The sequence below is a fragment of the Brassica napus genome, chromosome C9 (genome assembly GCF_020379485.1).
Source record: "Brassica napus cultivar Da-Ae chromosome C9, Da-Ae, whole genome shotgun sequence".
Classification (NCBI taxonomy): domain Eukaryota; kingdom Viridiplantae; phylum Streptophyta; class Magnoliopsida; order Brassicales; family Brassicaceae; genus Brassica; species Brassica napus.
In genome coordinates this window covers 42,770,446-42,797,926 of record NC_063452.1, presented here as the reverse complement: position 1 = coordinate 42,797,926, position 27,481 = coordinate 42,770,446, and the positions used below count along the sequence as shown (strand labels likewise).

General features: G+C 38.0%; 1 protein-coding gene and 1 long non-coding RNA gene across 2 annotated transcripts; one reads left to right on the top strand and one right to left on the bottom strand.

Annotated features, from left to right (window-relative positions):
• Positions 1-5,799: 5,799 nt before the first annotated feature.
• On the bottom strand, positions 5,800-7,351 carry LOC106417928. The gene is made up of 2 exons (XR_001283535.3): positions 6,199-7,351; positions 5,800-6,115 (listed from the first exon to the last, which is right to left on the bottom strand). It is a non-coding gene; the product is annotated as an uncharacterized LOC106417928 (long non-coding RNA).
• Positions 7,352-9,395: 2,044 nt separating this feature from the next.
• On the top strand, positions 9,396-10,479 carry LOC106416504 (NDR1/HIN1-like protein 26). The gene has a single exon (XM_048768754.1). It carries the CDS (start codon positions 9,530-9,532, stop codon positions 10,169-10,171), a length of 642 nt encoding a protein of 213 aa, XP_048624711.1. The 5' UTR covers positions 9,396-9,529; the 3' UTR covers positions 10,172-10,479.
• Positions 10,480-27,481: the final 17,002 nt, after the last annotated feature.

Sequence of the window (27,481 nt, the reverse complement as noted above, 5' to 3'; positions counted from 1 at the left end):
CGGATTTGGTTCAACAGCCCGGTCGTGACCATCTTCCGTATCTCACTCCGTATCCACATGGACATGGTCAAACATGGTAATTAAACATTTTTTTTTCTTTAAATTTTGATTCATTATTAACCGTTTGTTCTTTTTATTAGGTTCAACCGATCCGGGAACGGGATCAGCGCATGGATCAACCGTATGATGTACTCGGCCCTCGACAAGGGACATCCGACTTTCACTCACTTCCCTACCGAAAAGCAGGTTCTGTGGTTTCGTCAGTTTGCGGTAAGTATTCTAATTTTTTACTTATATTTTTAATCTTTAATATTAATTTTTTACTAATTGTGTTTTTTTTTCAGCAAGAGTTCAACTGGAATTCCGATGAGACGCTCTTTATCTATCACCACTTCGTCCATAAAGTTATGGACAACTATGGGAAGCAGATCCACGAGTGGAAGAAAAAGTGGGAAATCAATAAGGTTCGATTTAATTTATTAAACAATTTTTTAATTTATTAAACTATTTTTAAATTTAATAAACTATTTTTTTTTTATATTAAAAGGTACCAAAGTCGATGAACGACACGGTCTGGAAGGAGTTGTGTGCGCATTGGGATAAGGAAGAGACGAAAGAAACTTCTTCCACCAACTCCACCAACCGCAGGAGCGACCGTAAAGGGAAGGGCATCTACAAGCATAACTTGGGTGCTCAATCTATTGCCACTCTGGGAGATCGCATGGTAAGTTCAAATGTTTTTTCTTCAATTATTTGAGTTTCAGAATTTTAATTTATTGTGCATTTCTTCTAATTTCTAATGTTTCTTTAATTTATGTTTTTTTTCAAGGCGGAAGAAAATGATGGCGAGCCGGTTGATGATCTCGCCCTAATGAGGAGGGCGTATACCAACAAGAAGACCGGCCAGATTGATGACGGTCTTGTGAGGGACGTGGTCGACCTGGTCCAAACTCAGGTGGTAGACGAAGTGTCTCAGCTTCAAACCGAGGATGACGCTTCGACGGCTTCGACCAACTTGTCTCGGTGTCGAATCAACGAAATCGTTGAATCCGTAAGTTTTTTTTTTTTAAAGTTCAATTCATTTATTTTTTGGTTTAAATTTGTAAATTTGGCTATTTTCTATTCAGTCGGTTCCAAAGAAAAAGGGACGTTTGGTCGGTTTGGGTCGTCGCACCCGGTCGGTTCCTCCTTCTTCTGCACCACCGCCCTTTGTTGATCCAGAAGTACTTACGGCTCAGTTGAAGGACAAAGATGATCGTATATCTTTGTTGGAGACCCAGATGGCGGCTCAACAGGCGGGCTATGAGGCACAGAGGAGGCTGAACCAGCAAATGATGGAGATGATGCAGAGGATGTACCCGAACGAGGTGTTCCCGGACGTGCCAGACCCGTAGATTATTTTTTTTTTTCCCAAAAACTCGGAATGTTTTATTTTTATTTGTGAAACTTTGAATATTAATTAATATGATTTTAATTTTAATTTTAATTTTAATTTCATATTTTCGAATTTAAATTTCAGAAATTTTATTTTTTTAAAAAAATTAATATTTTTTACATTCCGAGGAAATTAATTATATTTTTCACGCGATCGATCGATGCGTTTTTGGACATAAATCCATCGATCGATCTGTTTACAAAAAAAACGTTCGAAATATACCGAGGGACATGTTCCTCAGAATATACCGAGGAACGTGTTCCTCGGAATATTCCGAGGAACGTGTTCCTCGGAATATTCCGAGGAAGATGTCCCTCGGTATAATCCGAGGAAACAGTTCCGTCGGTATATTCCTATCGATCGATGTATATATGTCTAAAACGCATCGATCGATGAACGTCCGAGGAAATATCCCGACGAAGTTCTCCCTCGGTATATTCCGAGGACATTTCCGACAAAATAATGGTCCTCGGAATTTCCTCGGAAATTTGTTTCTCGGAATTCCGTCGGAAAATTCCGAGGGATTTCCGACGAAAGAAGAAATTCCGAGGAATTATTTCCGACGACTTGTTTCGTCGGTATGTCGTCGGAATAAAGGTATTCCGACGAAATTCCGACGATTTTTTCCCTCAGAATCTTTGCTGTTTTCTTGTAGTGTGTGAAGGATACAATAAATCACCCTAGCAATTCTATAAATCAAAAGAACATGACCTCTTTGAATTGTCATGTTCTACTTGGTTGCAACAACTACTTAATGAGGAGGCTGGTAAGTAATGCTTAAGCCTTAAAAATTAGTACAAAAACCAGTATGTTGGTTAATATTATCTCAATCTTTCGTGGATTCTATGTATATGCTCTTTTAGGCTCTTTATGTCATCTATCGGTGATTTTTTTAGGTTTAGCTTTTTAAAAGCTAGTTGTTTGAACTTTGCCTTGGTTTGAAACTAAACAATGTTAAAAAAAATTGGTTAGGCATCATCTTTTATATTTTATTACCTTTTTCATTATGCAATTATCTCTTTATTTAATGATATTTTCATGATGAAGCATAACAATTTCTAGAAAATATGATATAGTTAAGATTATTAATTTATAGTATTCAACATATCATACTAGCATAACTATATGTATATTCCTTGTTTTCTTTTAACCAATATATATATTTTTTACAAAATGATAAATAAGCATGCTATACATCATATATTTACTTTACAAAAATAATGATAGAAAGAGGTAATAGAATCCATTCATGAAAATCTACAACAATCTATAAAAAATTTAAAAATCAACAATAAATATATTCGCATAATCTACATAATTTTTAAAATCTATCAACTTTAAAAAATTTCAAACTCTAGACAACTCAATCTCACAATAAAACCCCCGTAAGTCTGTATTTGAAATATCTGTGATGAATATGTCTTTTGGCTAAATTTGGTTAGGGAAAATATAAATGATACGCATGCGATGTATAGTTTCTAAACAGTACTCAACATGTTTATTCAAATTTTATTGACTATTTTGACCATAAATGAGATCACATCGAATAACTTTTTTAGTAATAAACACCGTAAGTAAATGTTATTTTTAGATGTATGTATATGTGCCCTATTATTACATTATAGATCTTTGTATTTTACTTTTTCCATGGTTAATGGTCCAGCAATGAAATGAAGATTCCAAATTGCACAAAACTTCATCAGCTTCGCAACAAGTCCGGTTCACATATCATGCTACTCCACTCGGTTGGCCCGCTAAAAAGGCAAGGACACACATTATTAAAAAAAAAATTGAACCTACATATTATTTAATTATCACAAAGTGAAAATCTATAAACTTACAAATAGAAAAATAAAAACTCATAAGTTACAAAAAAACTAACTAAAAGCTCATAAAAAGTACTTTAACTAAATTTGTATAAACCGTTTAATACTTTTTTTTATTATTCAGTTTAATACTCCAACTGATTAGTTCCATTGTAACACATCAATTTTGAAAATGTTAAATGAACACATTTTAAAGACATTTAACATTTCTAAAACTGATGTATTAAATGAGTAGAATAATAAGTTGGAGTATTGAATTGTGTAACAAAAAAAAATATTAAATCTATCTATATATATATATATATGTTGGTATCTATCCTGCTTTGCCACGTGGAAAGTCGTTCGCTGCAGAGGCGACACGTGTCCGTCACAACATTATTTGGGCTTCAGACTTATAAACTTTGGGCCTTATACAACTCTAATTTTTCAAGTCCGGTAACCCACAAAGTCCACCTCTGAACCAGCAGCCGTAATCAATTATATATAGATAGAGAACAAAAAAAATCCACGTCATCGTAAACTACTTTACCACTTAAATTATTTGTCGGTCTCTTTAGGCTCTATTATTTATGACTCTAAACTTTGATTTGGATCTATACAATAATATTATTCTTACTATAGTCAACTAGCAAATGAAAAATAGATTTGATTCATCCGCCAATTTATTTTTCTAAGTTAATATATGGTCAATAATTGTATCACAATTTTAATTTATAAATAACTAGAATGACGAGAGGTTTGAGATCAAACATTAAAATCGATGTGCCGTTAACCAGTACTACAAAGCTCTGCACACATGAAATTAGCCATGTGTTTACCCGTAACTGAAGAATCGAACCTTACCAAATAAAAAACAAAATCGAAACAAAATCAAATTTCATAAATCAGGTATATTTCTATATATCATGTATTCTATATTTTTATGAAATTAAAATATCAAAAACAAACGAGAACCGAACCAAAATCAATAAGTATCTCAATTTGAAATATAATTTACAAATCTAAAATATTAAATAAACTTAGTTTTACAGTAACAAATATCATAAACTTATTATTTATAAACTGAACTATCCAAAATGAATTATATGAATACCATTTCCTTAAATTATTTAAAATTATATAAACTACCTGATAATTTATCCAAAAAACTTAAATCACCTGTTTTTTTCCTGGCAAAAAAAAATTTATCAATAAAATTTACTCAAATTAACCAAAATAACCTGAAACGTCTGTAATCGAAAGAGACCCGATTTTGTTTTTGATATTAGCTGGTTCCCCACTTTATTGTCGGAACTGAACCAAAAAAACAAAATATCTGAACGAGAATTGAATCAAATTTTATAAATAACCGAACATATCTTATATCTGTAGAATTAAAAAATAAAATAAAATAAACCAAAATAATTCCAAAAAAAAATAATTATAAAAAATTTGAATTTTAAAAAAGTATAATTCGAAAACATAAAAAAAATATGTTTTTTATTTAAATAATTATTTGTTATATATATATATCAAGAACAAGGATATAAGAGTCTTTTGCTACTTATTGAAAATATATTTTTAAAAATGCCCCTTTAGTGATGGTAAAGATCAATAATGGTACCATGAATGTGGTAAACATGAAATTTCACCTATTATCTATTTAAAGTTAATATTTTCTTTTATTATGTCAAATTGAACTAAGAATAATAAGAAGATATATATGTATATATCATCATATTATTCTGAATTGTTTTTTTGCTAATTCTGTATTCTCTGAAAAAAATAGAATAATGAAGGATATCGTCATTTTAATTCCAAACCAAAAATGTTTATTAAAAATAAGGGCACTCGCACCGATTGAAATTCATCAGTCTCTAACAAATTTAAAAATATTAAAAGCTGAAAAAGAAGAAAGAGAAAGGATAAAAAAAGAGAGCAAGAGTGGTACCTGTGGGAAGAGCTTTCATACATTTCTAAAGAATCGGTGAATACATGTGGTATCATTTTACAGGTTTTTTTATTTTAATTTTTTAAATTATTAATAACTAAATTATGTACAAAAATAATAATAAAAATATTAGTGAGGTACTCTACTTGCTATTTTACCACTAATTATGCCCTAACAATGTGATCTCAGAATTCTATTCATTATTGTTTTTTATAATATAGTTTTTAATCCACCGTGATTTTTAAATGCTTCATAAAATTAATATAAATTTATATAAAACAGTTTTTATTATTAACTTCCCGCCCGTAGGGCGGGCCGATCCTAGTACCTTATAAAAAATTGTATACTTTATATAACTTTTTTAACTACTTTGTTTTGCTGATAATGATTTGAAATCTATTACATCATAGGAGAAGAATACCACAAGATAATAACGAGAAACTAATGGTCTCCCTACCAAAAATTAGCAAGGACAAACATCAATAATGACACATTAACAATACCAAACTGGTCTTGTTTGGAATTACCATAAATTAGATATTCTCGTTTCAGTAGTAGCAGACGGACTTCTAATATCTTTAACGAAAACAAGGCAATAATTCTCATAGTGTAGATAAGTCTTCCTCTTCAGTTACCTTTATCATTGAACAAATTTGAACTACAAAGTACAAACCATATAGATAATCAATCACTTCCAATATCACCACCACTGAAACATATGTCCATGAAAACAACGGAAGCAAGACCAATCCCAAAATGAAACTTGATCCAATTTCGAAAGGAGGTGAGACATAAGGTATCAAAAACCAAAACCGTTTAACAAAAAGGCCAGAACAAAACTAAAGAGAAAAACCAAGACGGAAAACGGATCGTCGAAGACTCCAACACTTCAGTACCAACCACATGGAGTGGGTGAAAGCAGATCTAGAAGACAACAAAGATATCCTATTAAAAGGGACCAAAAGCAGCCAAAGACACATCTGCAACTTTAAAGAATGTCGATTCACCACTACTGTTTGATAGAAACGTTCTCCATGCGCCTCCAATGACCTCTAAACCAAAGACCTAGAACGAAGAAAAACTAGAACATAGGTAAGATTATGAAATAGACAAAATAACAAGAAAGAGAATTCGCCTCCGGTGCTATGCAAGCCACATAGACGAGAAGCATGCAGTTGACACTATTGAGAGTCTCACTTTATAGAACTTATGTGGAGAAATTTGAGCTAAATGCAATCTCCATATATATAAAACTAGGAAACTTAGGGTCGTGGTCCATACTAATCTTCAAATATATTTTTCTATTTAAAGAACTTATGGTGACAAGTTCACTCCTATTTTGTTATCTCAACAATTTTTTTTTGTCAGATAACCTTCAACTAGTGAACTTATGGGGGAAAAATCAACAAAAAGTGACTTTTAAATACCCAAAGAATGTAAAGCATAGTCTCTTTTTTCCCACTTCAGTGTTCTATTAATTTAAACCGCAATACACTAAAAGTTAGGTACAAAGCAAGAACATCATGATGATGAGCAATTTTCAGAAAGTATTTCAAAAGAATTGAAAGAAGATTACAAATCGCACACCACCAAAGTCCATGGGGTCGTTTCTTGTAAAACTAGTGTTTTTTTTGGTAAAAGTTATAAAACTAGTTTCATGAACCAATATAAACTACAACAAATAAGTCTTCATATAGTATATATAGGTATAATCCATAGTGAAAGCTATTATATGTCTTGCATTTTCCCACTTCTCTTTTTTTAACTAGAGGTCCCTTCGCTTTTTTCACACATTAATGTGGGTTGAGAATTGACGATATAGGTAGCAGAAGAGGCTAACTTTAATATGAATTCTAGGGCTATCTTGCTATTATCGTGTTTTAATAAAAACATCTAGGGCTATTTTACAAGAGAGAACCCTACGATAGAGTACGGTTCCTTGAAGATCCATTACTTTTTGAATCTCCGAATAACCAACCTCAACACTTACACTTAATTAGAATTATTAAAATTCTCTGATTTAATAGGTATATATCTAAGAGAGCATGCAATATAGACCTTATATTAAAAATGCAATTGTGACATCTGAAGACATTGGATGCATACGAGTTGCTTTATCTTTCCTTAGCGTAAAAGGAGCGGCTGCATAAAGACACAAAAAGCCTCCCCCCCCCCCCCCCCCCCCCCCCCCCGTGAAATGATTGAGATGCTTCCACGATCTTTTTGTAATCTTCTTTTTCTCTCTACAAATTAATATTTTTTCCTCTGAAAAAGCCAATTGATTCCTCATGTCTTGTATGACATTAACACATTTAGGCAATTTTTGTACTCTGCTTATCTGATTGTATTCTTCTTTTTTTTTTTACAATTTACACATCACACTCTGCTAAATCTTAGTTTTAATGATGATATGATATTTCCACTAAAATCCACTAAAACTTTGGTTAATCTCCATTCATACTCATAAAACCGAAAGAATTATATTTGTATTACTCTAGGAAAAGAAAACTAAGAAAAAAATCAGGTATATATTTCTCGAGTATGACGTTCTTTTTATACATATTACGCATTATCCGACTATTATAAGGTTAATGTTGAAAGCTGCTTTTCTGGAAGGAAAAAATCTAAGCTTTCCATTGGATGAGACTTTTAAAAGCAATTAGAGGCGTTGATTCTTGTACATGTATTAGTTTCATAGTAGACAATTTTAAAATAAAATTAAAAAAATTTTGATTTTTTTTTTCTAAAAAGAAATAGAACAATACGTTGCTTGTCTCATGTAAATACTACAAACCGAGCAGGCGAGCGTATAAAGTTTATTCCGACGAGAGGATCTCCCGACCGCGCTTCAGTCACATATAACGTAAGCCTCGTGCTCGTCTTTTCCTTTTTTCCGTCGACTCGTGATCTTTCTTGTGTATATTCATGTGAATAAGATTATAAGAATATTTTATAATAAAGTTCTTATTATATTAATTTTATTGTATACAATATTGCGGTGAAAGTTCGAACTAAATTTCGTAAACATTTTCTAAACTCACTTTGCTTTTTCCACTTGGCTATTATAGTAAAGGCTAATCACAACAGAGAGATACTAAAATAAATCAGAGATAATAAGCCAACTAAAAGAGAATACTGGACCTAAATAAACAAGTTTGATTAGAGATTATATGATGATGTAATGTGTTATCCAGTGTTAAAAAAAATAAAATAAACAAGTTTGTTGGCATTCAAAGTCTACTCAGAGAGGGACATCTAAGACGTTTGACACAACAACAAGACACCTTCTTGAAACCAAAATGTTTGTTCAACTATTTTTTTCTTTGTAAACCAAAACGTTTTCCGGTTTTGTTTGGACCTCCAAAGATCCCGAGCCGTCGGTACTGGATGTGATTCAACTAAAAACATCTACAACGTAAAATTCCATTTTTTTTCCAAAATAGAATAAAATAGATTATGGAGTCAAAATGCTCCAACTCTACTCAGATTCCTAACTCCATAATGAAATAATTCCATTTATGAAGTAAATCCAACTTTTACTCTACTATACAGTGAGAAATGAAGTAAAATTATAATATTTTTACTCCATATTCTAATTTACTACATGTTGAAGTAAAAAATACTAATGGATTAGCTACGATAGCTCGAATTTACATAACATTTTGTCTTTTAACTTTGCATGATCTCACAATAATTACCATGCATAAAACCCAAACAAAAGAAAATTTACCAGGCAAACCCTAGCCGAAGAAAAACACAAACTGTGCAAGACAAATTAAGAGCGAATTATTGGCATTTTAAATTCTCTGGAGATGTTACCTTTATTGATAATTTGGGGTTTCTCTTAACTAATCAATCATGTTTAGTTAAGGGAAATTCTCACAAGATGTTAGCTCTTCGCTGTTTCTCGGGCGAGCTGACGTCCCCAATTTCGGATGAATTAATTAATAGTATAATTTTAATTAAAAGAAATCAAGCATGTTTAATAATAAAAGTAAATTAAACTTTCACGCAAATATATTAGAAAGGAAAACAAAGACAGCAAGAAAACAAAAGTCCAATTATTTGTTTAAACAACGGTCAATAGTTTCACAACTTCACAGCTCACAAGCAACATCCAAATCAAAAGGCATTTCTAAAGACAAAGATAATTGCCGCTTAAGTGCTCACTGCTTTCTACTCTCAACACTTCTCTCTCTATTTAACCCCTTCACCTTCTCTCCTTCTTTCTTCATATTTTTCTTTTTCTCTTTCTTTCTTTCTTTCTTTCTTTCTTTCTTCATACTTCTCTCCTTCTTTCTAAATACTTCCTTCTTCATTCTCCTTAGAGCTCTCCAAATGTCTCAAATCTCAGAAACTTCTCCAAAGCATTGCGCCAAGAAAGGAGGGATTAACATCAACAACCGTCGCAAGAAACTCTTCTTCACATTCTCAACTTTCTTCAGCGGCCTTCTCCTCATCATCTTCCTCATTTGGCTCACCCTCCACCCTGCAAAACCCGAGTTCTCCCTCACAGAAGCCGACATCTACACCCTCAATCTCTCCTCCTCCGCCACTCATCTCCTCAACTCCTCAATCCAGCTCACTCTCTTCTCCAAAAACCCTAACAAAAAAGTTGGAATCTACTACGACAAGCTACTCGTATACGCAGCATACAGAGGGCAACAAATAACATCAGAAGCTTCTCTACCACCTTTTTATCAATCCCACGAAGAAATCAATCTTTTGACAGCCTTTCTTCAAGGGAATGAGCTACCCGTTGCTCAGTCTTTTGGCTATCAAATCGTTCGTGATAGGGCAGCCGGTAAAGTAATCATCGGTATGAAGATGGATGGGAAGCTAAGGTGGAAGATCGGGACGTTTGTCTCTGGCGCATACCGGTTTAATGTGAACTGTGTTGCAATCGTTGCTTTTGATCCAAACATGACCACTGATCCATTAGCGATAATACAAGGGACTGGTTGCTCTACCGATATATAAGATATATTGAATAATCAACCATAGATATACACTATAGTTTCTTTTGCTGTATTTTAATGATGCTTTTTGTGTTGGTAATTAGTACTACTTGTAAAGCTATATTTAAACTGTTTATATAGAATTATATAAAGAGCTTATCTTTGGTTCAAAAGTAGGGAAGAGTTGATATGGTGGCTATAGGCAGGAGAAATGGTTTTGCCGTATAAGCAAGCAATTTACCTGATTATTTCCCCCCATCTCTTCAATAGTTCATGGTGGATGTATCTTTTTTGAGCTCTACGCATAAAGATTTGAGATTGTTGGGTCCATATATTATGTGTGTTTCTTGAAATCCATATACTTTTGTATATTTAATGATTTACTCTACTTTTGGGAAAGATCAAATAAAGCGCTTTTCCCCATGAAGTTTCTATGCTTCTCCTGAGATTCATTGATTCATCAGGACTCGAATATCCAAGAATTTTTGCAATTGGAATAAGATGTTTTTGCGAGAATAGATTCGTTATTTATTCTATTCTTGAGACAACCTTTCTACCAACTCAACAGCAGTATATTAAAATCTACAGTTGCATCACTCCTGATGCGACACGTCAGCGATATGTGGGTCTCACTTTTAAAAAGTGTCAAGTCTGTGACTCGAATCCGGGTTATTGAGATCTAAACAACAACATTTATACCACTGAGCTAAAAGATTATTTGTACATTGATGGCTGTCACAAATATATATTTATGAAGGTCGGAAACTTTTGCTTCTTCGGTTTTCTCTGTGGGACCCACACTTATTTATTTTATCTAATGATTTAATAAATACTTTATAACTCACGTTTTGAAATGAGATTCGTTAAAAAAAACTCAATAAAACTTCTTTGGTCTGTAAGCGTTCTCTTCAATGGAAGTTTAGGGCTTTCAATTTTTAATCATCGGTTCATGTCTCATCTAAGAAACACAGATTGACTCTTTGAGTTTCATGAATCAGTTTTTCTTCTTTAGTCTCTACATCTCCCCATCTTTAATAAATTCATCATCGGTTCTTTTATTTTGCCTGATAAATCATGATTGTGTGGTTTTAATTTTCTTTGGTCATCCTTAGCTTGCACCCTTTGATCTAACCAAGAAGAAGAAGAAGACATTTGTCGTTCAGGATGCCATCGAGGACTCAGCTGAGTCACACGAGAGACATACTATCCGTTGCCTGATTGTTCAAGAAGAGTTTATGTGATGTGAAATTGTCAATGGAATTAACACTGGAAATTGATGGTGCTATATTTCATGTTCCAAATGCTAACGTAAGCTCCAATGTTGATTCTCAGCTTTAACATGCCAAAATCACAATGTAGTGGGTGTTGTAAGGAAATTCAGTAGGCACAAATGTTCAGTTGAAAAAAATTTAAAACTGTATTTATGCATCAAACTTATCATCCGTAACATAATAATATGCTTCATCTGTGCTAGGAATCGTTTGTAAATAAATGTCTCGGATGTATATGAATGCTTAGTTTGTTTCTTTTGACAGTGAAATCACTAAGCTTGCAATGTGTCAGGACAACAAAAGCATCTCAGCTGATGGTTAGCTTTACAATTTCGTTGGTTTTTTTTTCCTATTATGTTGGATGAATTATTTTAGCTAACAAATATCGCAACAGAGTGCTGGCAATAACTCTAATAGATTTATATATACATTTAGAATTGGAAGTTTGGTGAGAACAGGAACAAGTACTTCTGTCACACTATTGGACAGTTATACGCCATTTCAAGAATTGATTTCTTATATTTCTCATAATCAGTAAGATTTTAACTGTTTTGTCTACTTTGCACTCATACCTCATTCTCCATCTAACTTCTCGGTGCTACTATATAATGATCAAGTCATTTTCTGCACAAATAGGCAAGTGGGGATGTTACGTTGGGTGCTTGGTTTATTGGGCTTGGCTATACAAAGTCTGTTGTGACTCTAAAACTTTTACCTCATTTAACATTGATTCGGGTTCTTGGGAGAATTGCAGATTGTGAATGAAAGGCACAAGCAGGGAACATATGTGTTGCTGCGTTCGACTCGACATGTAGCGGTATCTGCAGATCCGCTTATCCCATTGTGGAGGTTAACATGCAATGTGTTGACCTAGAAATCATTATTTGGAAGCTATATTTCGAGGCATTTCCTCAACATATAAATAGACCATAGACAGAGTTTGATATTTATAATACTCAGTTATCATGGAGTCTACAGAAAATAGTCCTTTTGCATATTCAATATGGAACCAAGAGATATGTCCTTTGTTTGATGATTGTATTATGATAGCTACTAACATAGGAGATGACTAGAGAAAGAGAAATGAGTATGAAACTCATATATGGGTAGCTTTTGTAAACACATTTGGGTTTATTAACAGTTGTGACAATCAATTATGTTTATAGTAAAGGAAACCCGCCGCAGCGTCAATAACAAATGCGCCTGTTTATTGGTTGTTTGGGATTGAAATAGCTCATAGGTTTTCTAAATCAATATAATTGATTTGACTAAAGCTATCTTGGATGACAAAAAGAAGGATTGCAAGTTTAATAACTTCTACTTTAGACTTTAATTTCAACTAAATTATAATCAGTCTTGTATCCATATCATCTTAGTTATAATCGTAAGGATTTATTAGAATAAATAAACAGTTTCAACAATATTTAATATGTGATTTAATAAACAAAAGAACATGTAGGATTTTTAGGATTTAAAGAAATTGGAGACAATAGTTAATGAATATGAAAAGAATACGAAGCAGATGATGAAAAATGATTCGAGCAAGTTAGTGGCAACATAGAGCTAAGCGAGATAAAAATATCAATCAATAAAGAATGAAAGAAGAATGAGCAGGGTTAAGTTATTACACAAGCCAAAAGTAAGACAAATCAAACAACAGAACGTGAAAACAAATGTAAACAAGACAAGAGGAGATGGTGAAGATAAAATGCATTGAAAAACTGAATGCTAAATTAGTAAGCAAGAGACAAAAATAGTTTAAAATGCAAAAAATCCGCACCTTGGCGCGGATAACGATCCCTAGTAGTTTGAGTTAGACAGAATCAATGATATAAAAAGTTGGAACAGAGGAGAAGCAGATATAAAAGTTTACGGATGCATGCGTAATAATGAACTTTTGCCTACATAAAGTCAGATAGAATAAAGGAAAATTTGCCAAAACTAATCTACAACTTGATTTTAATCCCAAACCTATATCCAAACTTAAATCAAATGCAAAACTAACCTAAAAACCTTGTGAAATTACAGTCCAGCCCCTTGTGACCAAACAAAAAAATAGAAGCCATTTTTACGAATATAGCCCCAGTAAGTCGCCTGAGTCGTCTGAGATATTGGAAGTCGTCTGGACGACTTCAAAGTAAGTCTTCTGGTGTAGTTGATCTTAAAAATAATTTATAATTTTTTTAAAAAATATTTTGATAAGCGAAAAATTAAAATCATGTAATTATAAACAGTTTTAAGTGATATAAATTAAAATATAACAAAATTGAATTGTTTTCAACATAGATGAGTGTAGGTAGTGAATCATGGTATTATTTGGTCTAGGGTTTGGCAACATATGTTGTAGTATTGTATGTATTCTTAGGGTTAGATTTTGGAAATCTTGAATGTTTTTTTGAAAAATTTATTTTTTACCTATATGTGTTTATTTTTGGGTATAGTAAACACTTTTAAAGTTTAATTTGATTTTATGAAGAGTTTAGTTAGTTAATTAAGTTTAGGGGTTATGTTTAGGGTCTAGACGACTTCCACGGAAGTCTTCTGGTGAAGAAATTAAAACAGACGACTTACATGTAAGTCGTCCAAATATTCCCGCCTAAAATTAAAAAAAAAAATTATTTTTCCGCTTAAATAATTTAAACGAGACGACTTACTTGTAAGTCGTCTGGGAAGTCTTCTATTTTAGTTTACCGCTAAAATTATTTTAATTTTCCGCTAAAAATATTAAAGTCTTCTAGGCGACTTACAAGTAAGTCGTCTAGGAAGTCGTCTGAATCAAAAATATTTAACCTAATTGGATTTTTTGTCTCTCTATATAAAGAAAAATTCACACATTCTCTCTTCTCTCAAATGGCTGCAGCAAAAATGTAAAAAACTCTTCAACCTCTCTCTAATCTCTTTGACTTGAAAACACCAAACTTTATATGAATTTTTCAGTTTTGTCTCATGTATTTCTTACTAATCTATTTTTTTTTTGCAGGTTTTTAATTAGATGGTACTCATCTTCCACTCATTTAAAGGTAGATCTATTAATTTTAGATATGTATTTTTTGTGTTCTATAAAGGTAGATTTATCTAATCTTCCACTCATTTTCTTTGTTTTTAAGCCATTTGAACGTTTTTGGATATGCAAGTTTTTCAGATCTGGATTTGATATGCAGGTTTTTTTAGATCTGAAAGACTTCTGGGACGACTTACCTGTTAGTCGTCTAAAATATAATGCGCTAGACCTGACGAAGTCTCCCTTTTGTAATAGATCTGAGCGTTTTGGTAAGTTTTTATGTCTGATTTTTCTTCATTTGGTAACTTCTTGTTTTATAAAGTTCTTACTTTTTTCCCAAACTAAAACTCTCCAAACCCACTCTAATCTCTTTGACTTGAAAACACCAAACTTTATATGAATTTTTCAGTTTTGTCTCATGTCTTTCTTACTAATCTATCTTTTTTTTGCAGGTTTTTAATCAGATGGTACTCATCTTCCACTCATTTAAAGGTAGATCTATTAATTTTAGATATGTATTTTTGTGTGTTCTATAAAAGTAGATGTATCTAATCTTCCACTCATTTTCTCTGTTTTTAACCCATTTGAACGTTTTTAGATATGCAGGTTTTTCAGATCTGGAAGACTTCTGAGACGACTTACATGTTAGTCGTCTAAAATATAATGCGCTAGACGACTTCCAGGAAGTCTTCCAGAAGACTTCCAGGAAGTCACGACTTCCAGGAAGTCTTCCAGATGACTTCCAGGATGTCTTCCAGACGACTTACAGGAAGTCTTCCAGACGACTTCCAGACGACTTACAGGAAGTCTTCCAGACGACTTCCAGGACTTCCTGGAAGTCTTCTGACGAAGTCTTCTTCCATATCAAGTGGAGTCCGAGCTTGTCTTTGTAGAAGAATGATCTATAATAGTTTTGTTTGTGGTCTGTTTTGTGATTTGCATGTCTACTCTTTTAGTTGTGAATGTTGGGGTCGAAAACGGTTACGACGAAGTTAACGTCAAAATCCCCGCAAAATACAAGTATGTCTTTTCGCAACAAATCATGCTCGATCAAGAGAACGTCGTAACGTATGTTCCCGAGATAAAGCTTCATTCGAATTCTATTTAGATCAAACATAAGCCATCGGAAACATACCCAGATCAGTTACGGATAGGTCCGAGTATGACGATCGGAACACGGACGAACCAAGCTTGGTCATTACGCTACTACCGCACATGCACGCTGTCCAGTCGCTACGTAGCGACCGAGCCCGAGTCAAAGCTCGGTCACTACGTAGGGACCGAGCGTCTGTTCTGCTCGGTCGCTACATAGCGACCGAGCTCGAGCCAAAGCTCGCTCGCTACGTTGTGACCGAGTGTTCGTTCCGCTCGGTCGCTACGTAGCGACCGAGCTCGAGCCGAAGCTCGGTCGCTAGTGATCCGACAGTGCCGACTGGAAGGGCCGTCGCTCAACGGATAAAAGTTACTCTAGGGATAACAGGCTGATCTTCCCCAAGAGCTCACATCGACGGGAAGGTTTGCACCTCGATGTCGGCTCTTCGCCACCTGGGGATGTAGTATGTTCCAAGGGTTGGGCTGTTCGCTCATTAAAGCGGTACGTGAGCTGGGTTCAGAACGTCGTGAGACAGTTCGGTCCATATCCGGTGTGGGCGTTAGAGCATTGAGAGGACCTTTCCCTAGTACGAGAGGACCGGGAAGGACGCACCTCTGGTGTACCAGTTATCGTGCCCACGGTAAACGTTGGGTAGCCAAGTGCGGAGCGGATAACTGCTGAAAGCATCTAAGTAGTAAGCCCACCCCAAGATGAGTGCTCTCCTATTCCGACTTCCCCAGAGCCTCCGGTAGCACAGCCGAGACAGCAACGGGTTCTCCGCCCCTGGGGGATGCTGTGACAGAAGTTTTGAGAATTCAAAAGAAGGTCACGGGGAGATGAGCCGAAACATCGATACGACAATTAATCCATGCATTCTCGTCTACCCTTCAATGCTATCTTCTGAAGACCGTAGCGAATCCATTTCATGTTTCCCGCCATTCTAAGTCATCGATCAAACTTTACGGTAAAAACCGCTGAAAGTTCGTTCTTTATCGAAAGAATCCGTAACAAACGCTTTGAGTCAGAAGATGGCCCAAAGGGAACTAAGACTTGACTCGAGGCCCAACTTACGATTTCTTAACCAGCAGCCCATAAGCCGCATGACGGTTTATGCTTGGTTCGCAAGGAAAGATAAATGTTAAGCTTCCGCGGATAAATACGAAATTTTGAAGATAATTACGAAGATCTGAAAAAATGGAATATCTCCATTTTTACGCTATGACCGTTTGAGGGCAGAAGAAGAAAAGCGCAAACCGACCTAGGAGCCAGTATATAAGGAGTCCTAGGCGAGAGGCATGGAGAGGACTTTTCTCATAGCAAACTTAGCACTTAGAGCAATTAGGCATATTTCCGTTTTTGTTATTTCGAGCTGCGACTTAACTAGGTTATTGCCGTCTTAGGGTTTTAAAACTAGGAATCTCGCCGACAGCTCTCGTAGCCCAGGCTCTTACCTTGTTGTAATGCTCAAACGCGAATTCGGAATAAGATCTTCTTTGCTCTCTTTTCGATTTCTTATACTTTATCGTTGTTATTCTTGTGTTCTGATTGCTTGGCGTGTGGTATTAGCAGATATCCGGGACCTCTGGGAAATTTGGGTTTTCCTAGTTTCCTTAATTAAACAGAAATCGACGGTGTGAATTTCGGTTCCCATAGTTTGGCGCTAGAAGGAGGGGAGGTACAGATCAATCTAACTCTCAACCACATCACGCTCAACCAGACATGTCAACTGAAGATGAGGATAATGTTCAGACTCCTCTTAGAGGAAGCAGTGGCACTGACCTCCACACTCCCGCAACAGACGTACCCGCGGCCAACGCACCAGCCAACGCCGCGATGCTCGAGGAGTTTAAAAAGATGTTCGCCACTTACGAAAAAAGGTCGGAAGAACAGGATAAGCTCGTGAGCACCTTGACCAAACAAGTTGAAACTTTAACAGCAAGGACTCGAGCAATCCGCCCCCGCGGAACCACTAAAGTCCGCGGGAAAAGACTCGACTTCGCAACCCCACTCGACAGGCCTGGAGCCGCGCAGGAACGATCTTCATGTCAAAACCCTAGCGAGAAATCTCCCATCGAAAAGGGAAACCCTGAAAGTCCTCCGCTTCCCGCGAAGGCTTCGGAGGACAACGGAGTCGAGCACGTCGACCTGGATCCTAGCGATGTCTCCAACGATACTGATGAGGACGTCGACATACATCCAAGGAGGACCAGAAGCCGAGTCGCTCGGGAAAGCTCTCCGTTCGACAAACCAATGACAGAAGAGGAGGAAATCCTCTATTGCAACGAACAAGAAGAGCTGGCTAAAAAGCAAACCGAGCTCACTCGCAGTAAACGCCGACAGGCTTGGAAATCTGCTGGCGAGACGTCGGATATCCGCGATCTTCGCGACTATATCACCAAGACTGCGACAGAAGTAAGGGCCGTGAAATCCCAAATCCATCACGCTACCAGCGCTGCACCCGAGATCGACAGGCTGCTGGAAGGGGCTCGGAAGACCCCCTTCACCACTCGCATCTCAGATATGAGGGTATCCGATCCGGGAAAACTCAAAATACCGAGGTATGATGGTACGACCGATCCAAAGGCGCACCTTCAGGCTTTCCACATCACGATGGGAAGAGCGTGTCTGAAGGACGGCGAAAAAGACGCCGGCTACTGCCGCCTGTTTGTCGAGAATCTAGAAGGGGCAGCCCTTGAATGGTTGGTACGCCTTAAGCGAAACTCTATCGGAAGTTTTCGACAGCTCGCATCGGAATTTCTCAAGCAATACTCTATGTTCATAGATAGAGAAACTTCCGATATCGATCTCTGGAGTCTGTCCCTGAGGGAAGACGAACCCCTCAGCGAGTTCATCAGCCGAATCAAGTTGGTAATGTCAAGGGTCAGTAGGATAAGCGACAAGGTGGCCATTGATGCGCTCAGAAAGGCGCTCTGGTACAAGTCGAAATTCAGAAAATGGATAGCCCTCGACAAACCGCGGATGATCCAGGACGCCCTCCACAAGGCGACAGACTACATCATGATCGAGGAAGAAACGAAAGTCTTATCGCAAAAACATAAGTCGGCGAGACCATCCTCGAAAGATGTAGATCCAAAAACGAAGAAGAAGAACCCTCGTAACGACAAGTATGTCCATCACGAGGGGGAAGATCTCCAAGGAGCGCACAATTACGCGATCAACTCGGACCAGGGCTGAACCACGGGTAATACGTGGACTCGCAATCAAGGATATGATGAAAACACCTTCTGCGAGTTCCACCAGTCCCGAGGACACTCCACGACTAACTGGAAAGTCTTGGGAGCAAGGCTGGCCGCGAAGCTACTAGCTTGAGAGCTCTCGGAAGTGACCGGCATGAAAGATCTCATCCTCGAGACCGATCTTCCCCTGAAGACGGACAGAATTCCTCCCGCGGAGAAATCTCCTCAAAGAAACCAATCTGGGGATAAACGCGGCAGAAGGCCGGACGACAAGGGGAACGATAACAATCTTCACAGAGTCAACATGATGATTAGAGGATCGCAATTCTGCAACGATACGGTTTCGGCCATCAAGGCTTACCAGCGGAAGGCGGAGTTGAGTGAAAACTGGCCTACATGGTCTCCTACCCGAGATGATCAGAATTGCTCAATCACCTTCACGAAGGAGGAAGCCGGCATGATCGATCAACCTCACTGCGATCCGTTCGTCATAGTTCTCGTCATACGAGATCTGGAAGTCAGAAGAGTACTCATTGACACGGGAAGCACGGTCAATGTAATCTTCCGCGACACTCTCAATCGGATGAGCATCGAACTCGGAGAAGAAACTCCAACGCCGAAACCGCTCACAGGTTTTTCAGGCGAAGTATCGATGACCCTCGGCTCGATTCAGCTACCAGTCATGGCCAAGGAGATCACGAAAATCGTCGAATTCGCGATGGTTGATCATCCTGCCATCTACAACGTGATCATGGGAACCCCATGGCTCAACGCCATGCAAGCCGTTCCATCAACGTACCATCTGGGTGTCAAATTCCCGACCCCTAACGGAGTCGCAGCTATCTGGGGATGTCAGAAACAGACGCGACTATGCTTCCTCGCGGAGCACAAGTTAAGGCAGATGACGACTTCTGCAATGGCAAATCGCAAGCGCATGAAGATAGATAAATCTTCGGCCAGAAACGTGTCAAGAAAAGACGATTTAACATCATCTGCTGACGCAAACGCTTCGGGTGTCGAAACTCAACACGAGTCCGAAGCCGACACTACGACTCAACCAGAACATCCAGAAGAGAACGCTGACCCGGCCATGGTCATCACGATCATGGCGGTCAGCACGGCGACAATCGCCGAGTAAAAACGCTCGCAGCATAAAATAGAACTACGAGATGGCTTGATCCTCGAAAGAGGTACGTAGGCAGCTCGTCGAAAGACGAGTTCAGCTATCCCCCTCTCTAAAAGGGGGGGGGGGAGTGGGTGCGTATACTCGTATACTCTCACATAGAAAAATAAGCGTTATTGTAATTTAGTTTTTTAGAGATTTCGAAATTTTTTACTACAATATGCATCGCTCCTTTTTAAGACTCTTGTCAGCAGCCTCATACGGCCCAAAATCGCAAAAGAATCTCTCTTCAGCACCAAAAATATACGTATAGTCTTCGAAATAACTGCGAGACGTCGCCAAGTTAAAAGTCGAGACGATGCGAACAAATTGTCCGAACGCGACCACAAAAATCTTACACTCCGTTCGTCGATTGGGCCCGACGAACACATCAGTCGTCTTAAACAAACGCAACTTGATCACTCTTTTGATCTTCGAACGTCCAACACAAGGACGAAAGCGCGCTACAAAAAAAATCCAAAATTTTGGTCTAACACTTCTAGTTGGCTTAAAAATTGTCTCTGGAAAGATGCTCGATTCATGCCATACAAGTTATATAAGCCGTGAACCTATCGCGGACTTTAAATCAGTACGAATCAGGTAGAAATCGCAACAGAAAAATCAATAGCCGGCTAGTCACCGCACAAATCTAAAAACCGAGAGTAAACCTAGGTCTTGCCCTAAACCCATCGCATTGGTCTCAGACATCTCAAGACATGATATCTAAACGATGCGAGATCCTAAAACATGTCTCTCCGTTCATATCTTGACGTTTCCAAAAGTCCGTAAGAATAAATAATTTTTACGAAAAACTCACGTCTCGAACAAACCAACAGATTGAATGCCTCAACGGAATTAAATATGAGAAGACAACTCATGTTTACTTCAAAACCACTCGAAACAAAGTAACTCAAACAAACATCCATTATATATATATAAACCGCATGGCGGTAGGGGTTCAAAGCCACCAACGGCCAGTCCTGGTAAAGATAAAAGCGACCAAAATAGGCCCATACAAAGTTCGAAGGCCACACTCGGCCGGACATATACGAATGAAAGCCACACTTGGCCGCATAATACGAGATAAAGGAAAAAACTTCTTCCCGTCAAACACTCGCCTCTCACAGATCAAAGTCAAAATTCCCGGACAAGGAAGCTCCGAATGCATCCGCAGGATAGTTCACTTCCTCATCGCCACCGGCAAACTCGGTCATGGTCTCTACGGTATCAGGAGAAACCGGGATGGGATCCCAGAATCCCTGAATCCTCCCGTCGATCGGAGAAATGAGCGTCTCAGCGTGAGCATGATCCTTCATGCCGCCCTTCATTAACTCCATCTCCCTCTTGAAAACGTAGTCATCCGCCCGCGTCTTCCAAAGGCTCCCGACTGAACCGCGACACTCACGGAAGTCGCCAAGCGAGTTGAAAGCATCCTTGAGGTTCCCGTACTCAACCTGGAATTGAGAGGCGCGAGTCGTCATCACCTCGACAATCTCCCTCTTGCCCTTCTGTTCCGCTCTACGAACGGCCCTGGCATTATCACGAGCGAGTTGAGCATCTCGCGCCAACATCTCGTCTCGCATGCGAGCAAGATCCTTCTCCGCCTTCTCCGCTTTAAAGCGATAGATCATGGCTTCTCTATGGCTCGCCTCAATGGCTGATCCAAGCAAGTTCAAGCCCTGTAAAACCGATTGACACGTTATCAGCAAAAAAAAAAAATATATATATATATACACTTGAAACGATCGTCAAAATTCTTAAAGCCTATACCCCGTTGATGATACGAGATCCTTACGCGACGGCATTCGGCCTCCCCGACTCGTTCGTGGCCGGAGGAGCATCAAAGCCCGAGGGAAGACCAGCGAAGAAATCATCAAAGTCCATAATAGGGACCTCGCTCGTACCGCTTCCATCGCCGAAAGCAAGGTCCGGATCCCATCCTGGAAGCATGCAATCGTCCACCGAAAACTCCAGGTCACCGAGGTCAATATCTTTCCCCTTCGAAGAATTCAGCCCCGTCGCAACCGTGGGAGCAGCGTCGGAACCTTGGCCATCAGGCTCGGAATCACTCCCTGTTTCACCGCCCAAAGCAGGACTAGGATGCACAAACCTCAACGCCTTTCGAACTCTCTTCGGCGTAATGGAAGTCCAGAAAAAAGGACCGTTCCTGAGCAGATCCCTCACCGCGATAATGTCCTCAGGAAACAGAGCAATAGGATTGATGAAGGGACGATCGTTCGGCAACCTCCGGAACAATGGGATACAACTCTTTTCGACAGACGCAGCGTCCACACGAACGAGGAAGAAAAACTTCTTCCATGAGTTGAAGTTAGAAGTAAACCCCTTAACCACCGACATGAAGTTCCGAGGGACCAGCCTGTACTTGTCTGTATCCTTGATGATCTGTAACCTAAGAAGCGCTTCGAAATGATCGACGGTAAGGGAGAGACCATGCTCATAGCTCAGGACCAGGACTCTAATGAGGTGCTGGATGCCAAGGGGATTCAGTTGGCTTATCGCCACCCCGAAACGATCCAACACACTGACGATAATTTTGGGAATCGGGAACCACAAACGACAGCGCACTACGAAGGCTTCGTTACTAAAGTAACCCGCGAAAGTAACCCTCTAGCACGCTCTCCTTGACGAGGAACCCTGAACTCCACCACATCCAAAATCTGGTAGAACGACCGCATGATCTCGAGGAATTCGCTAGTACTCCTACTTGGTGCTCCTTCCTCGACCGGGCGACGGTTGATGACCGGGAACGATTTCTCTTTGGGAGGCGTGATCGAACCATAACAAGCCATCCACCATGCCTCGTTCTCGGCCGGGTCTACCGAATGAGGAACGAATTCTATCTTTGGCACACAGAGCTCTTCAGAAACGTTCGCGGGCAAGGACCCTTTCTTCGAACTCCTCTTCTTACTCGACATCTCGTGTTTTCTTTTCTAAGAAGGAAATGATAGAGAGAAAGAAAAAGAAGAAATAATTTTTCAAGAAATCTCTCTATGAGAATGTGTAAGTGTAAGAAATTACCTCCCTTCTTATAGGCATCAGAAATTACTATTTACTTGCGGATTTTCAGAAACGAACTTCGCCCAAATACACCAATCTCGTCCGAACTCGCCATACCGCACGTTGGAATCTCACTAGAAATCCACGATCCTAACGAGCTGGGGGGCTAATTGTTGGGGTCGAAAACGATTACGACGAAGTTAACGTCCAAATCCCCACAAAATACAAGTATGTCTTTTCGCAACAAATCATGCTCGATCAAGAGAGCGTAACAACGTATGTTCCCGAGATAAAGCTTCGTTCGAATTCTGTTTAGATCAAACATAAGCCATCAGAAACATACCCAGACCAGTTACGGATAGGTCCGAGTATGACGATCAGAACACAGACGAACCAAGCTCGGTCATTACGCTACTACCGCACAAGCACGCTGTCCGGTCGCTACGTAGCGACCGAGTGCCCGTCCCGCTCGGTTGCTACGTAGGGACCGAGCCCGAGTCGAAGCTCGGTCACTACGTAGCGACCGAGCGTCCATTCCGCTCGGTCGCCACGTAGCGACCGAGCCCGAGCCCGAGCGAAGCTTGGTCGCTACGTAGCGACCGAGTTCTTCCGAATCATCGATACGATAATTAATCCATGCATTCTCGTCTACCCGTCAATGCTATCTCCCGAAGATCGTAGCGAACCCATTTCATGTTTCCTGCCATTCTAATTCATCGATCAAACTTTACCGTAAAATCCGCGGAAAATTCGTTCTTTATCGTAAGAAGACGTAACAAACGCTTCGAGTCAGAAGATGGCCCAAAGGGACCTAAGACATGACCCGAGGCCCAACTTACGATTTCTTGACCAGCAGCCCGTAAGCCGCATGACAGTTTACGCTTGGTTCGCATGGAAAGATAAATGTCAAGTTTCCGCGGTTAAATACGAAATTTTGAAGATAATTACGAAGATCGGAAAAAATGGAATATCTCCATTTTTACGCTATAATGGTTAGAGGGCAGAAGAGGAAAAGCGCAAACCGACCTAGGAGCCAGTACATAAGGAGTCCTAGGCGAGAGACATGGGGAGGAATTTTCTCAGAGCAAACTTAGCACTTAGAGCAATTAGGCATATTTCTGTTTTTGTTATTTGAGCTGCGACTCAACTAGGTTATTGCCGTCTTAGGGTTTTAGAACTAGGAATCTCGCCGACAGCTCTCGTAGCCCAGGCTCTTACCTTGTTGTAACGCTCAAACGCGAAATCAGAATAAGATCTGCTTTGCTCTCTTTTCGATTTCTTATACTTTATCGTTGTTATTCTTGTGTTCTGATTGCTTGGCGTGTGGTATTAGCAGATATCCGGGACCTCTGGGAAATTAGGGTTTTCCTAGTTTCCTTAATTAAACAGAAATCGACGGTGTGAATTTCGGTTCCCACAGTGAATATTTTGTAAAATCAGTAATAATGTTTCCCAAGATGTAATACATGAGCTAACAATGTGTTTACACATTTACAAATCAATGAAATAATAGACTTCAATAGTCTTTTTCTTTTCTTTGGATCTCTCATATGCAATAATAAACTCCAATGACCTTTTTCTCATCTTAATAAACAAGAATGTTGGTAGCTTCATATTGATACAACATTTTAAGAAACATTTTAACCCTTCTTCCAACTCATAACAATAATCATCATTAGTGTCTATAACAATAATACTTAAGAGATGGAAACAAACAATAGTAACTAGTCAAAGCATATCATATTTTTTATAAGTTTGTGTTGAAAAACTTAGTCAAATTTAGTATAAGTAAGGGAGAAAACATATTTTGAAAATATGAGTTTTACATATCTTGAAGTTACTTATCACTCTTAAAAATACAAATTATTCAAAAACTCGCGTAGAAGACTTAAAAACTAGCGTAGAAGACTTCCACGGAAGTCTTCTCGGATCAGTTAGAAACTTTAATTAACGTGAATGTTGGTAACCTCATAAATATCACCAATTAAGTTATAAATTTCATTCAGTAGCCCAAATATTCATTAATAAACATGAATTAACAAGAAAATGTTTAAAAGTCTCTATAGTTTTAGAGAAAATACAAGTTGAGGCAGACGACATCCACGGAGGTCGTCTAGTAGACTTCCAGAGAAGTTGTCCATTTAGGTCATTTTTGCAATTAAAATTTTACAAAGACTCTGTTGTAATGAGTAGGTTAACTCCATAGACTATGTGTTCATGTCTAGGTTATAATCTTCTTGATTCATTGCAACAAGATCAGCATGTGTCGAACCTTCACCCAAAAATAACATTCTCGCTCCTTTGAAATGATCAACCACAAAATTACAACATCCATCTTTCAACAATTATTCTCTATACACTGCATGTAATTGACGCATCATCTGAAAAAATCAAAATAAAATACATTAGCAAACATAGAACAAAGAAAACGAAAGTTTATTAAAGATCGACGCGGACGACTTCAATCTAAGTCTTCCAGACGACTAAAATATAAGTCGTCTGGTCAACGCAGAGGTTATTTTTGCAATTGACTTTGAAATCTGTTATCTGAGACGACTGAAAAATAAGTCGTCTACTTTTGTTTGGTTAAAAAAAAACTCCAAAAAATCTAGACGACTTACATTTCAGTCGTCATAGGTTAGTTTTGCATTTGACTGGATTATTTCAGAAGTTTGACTTTCCTGCACGACTTACATTTCAGTCGTCTGGTGAAAAAAATTGAAATATCAATAATTTATTAAAACTCGACGACTTACAATTAAGTCGTCATAGGTTAGTTTTTCAATTGAAAAATAAAACTTCAATATTTAATTATATATAGACGACTTACAATTTAGTCGTCCGTCCGACGACTTACATGTAAGTCATCCAGGATTTACAAGGTTTGACCAGAATCTCGGAATAAAATCCTGGACGACTTACATGTAAGTCATCGGGCGGACGACTGAATTATAAGTTCTGCGTATAGTTAAATATTGAAGTTTTTTTTTCAATGGCAAAACTAACCTACGACGACCTATATGTAAGTCGTCGGGTTTTAATAAAATATTGATATTTCAATTTTCCACCAGACGACTGAAAAATAAGTTGTCTAGGAAAGTCAAAATTCCGACAAAATCTAGTCAAATGCAAAACTAACCTATGACGACTTACATGTAAGTCGTCAAGGTTCTTTGGAGATTTTTTTTGTAACCAAACAAAAGCAGATGACTTATATTTTAGTCATCTCAGAAAATAGATTTCAAAGTCAATTGCAAAAATAACCTTTGCATTGACTAGACGACTTCCAGGTAAGTCGTCTACAGCCAGACGACTTACCTGGGAAGTCGTCTGGACGAACAGATATGGAAAAAAACTCGATTTCATATCTTAAATTGGTGAGATAACTTCCTTAGCACACATAAGGCTTCTCCAAGCACACAGAATCTCAAACGAAAGTGACCCACCCAGAATTGTTAGCTTCTATGACTCTATGAACCATAAAAAATGTAGAATCAAAATCTTGGGTTTTTTTAGTTGAATGTGGAGAGAAAGTGAGAGAGATATTGTGTTTAGTTCATAAGAATGTAGAAAGAAGAAGGGTAAATCGATTTTGGGAGCATTAAGAGCTTCCAATTGGTTGTTCATGGTGGTTGGAGTATTGATAACAATGACAATCTTGTAATTACTTGTAGATGATGAGGGTGATAGAGTAAAAATGTCATTTTCGAAAAAAAAAATTGATGGCATTTTCGTGAATTATATGAACTTGTGGGGTGAATAGGGCAAAACTCATTTAAAAAAAAAATGGAGGTTAGTTTTGTGTTTGACTTTGAGTTTTAGGTCAATTTTGCAAAAAAACCCTAGAATAAACGGAATTGACAATGAGAATATAACGGAACAAGAAGCTCTCTTTTTCTCAGATTGAGATTGGTAGTACTACTGATACTACTGCTTGTAGTTGTGTAGTACTCGTTCTTGAATATGAAGAAACCCAAAAAACTTTATCTTAGTTTCATATTAATACCATACAGTTTGATGCTAGAAAGTATTAAATTTAACACAAAATAAATATGATCCATGTTATTTCTAAAAAGGGAAAAATATTGACAGACGAAGAATGAGCAAATACCAGTAGGGTTCTACGTAGATAGCCGGCCCACAGGTTAGTAGGTTACAAGAACAGATATTATAACGAGAAAGTATCTCTCCGAATAAATTAATTGAATTTGGGATTCTTAAGACTGAACCGTTTTAGTTTGATTGATTATTCCTAGCACCAAGATAATCAAGTTTGCAACTGGCCTTTCGTCTGTCTACAGACGGATTTGGATCCTGACAAGCTCTTGTTGCAGATTCAGCTTCTCTAACCGTGACCTGACAATATCTCTGTTCTAAAACTCGGACGCCCAGCCGCCTAGGCGTCCGCATAGGCGTTCGTCGGTGGTGCACCGCCGCGGTTTTAGCCAAATCGTTACAATAAGTCGGATAAGCAATAAATCACTTAAAACCCGACTAATCGCCGCCTAATTGTCCAGAAATCGGACAAAAAGACCAATTTGAACATTAAAATTTTGGATTTTAAAGACAAATGTTTGGGCCATAAGACAG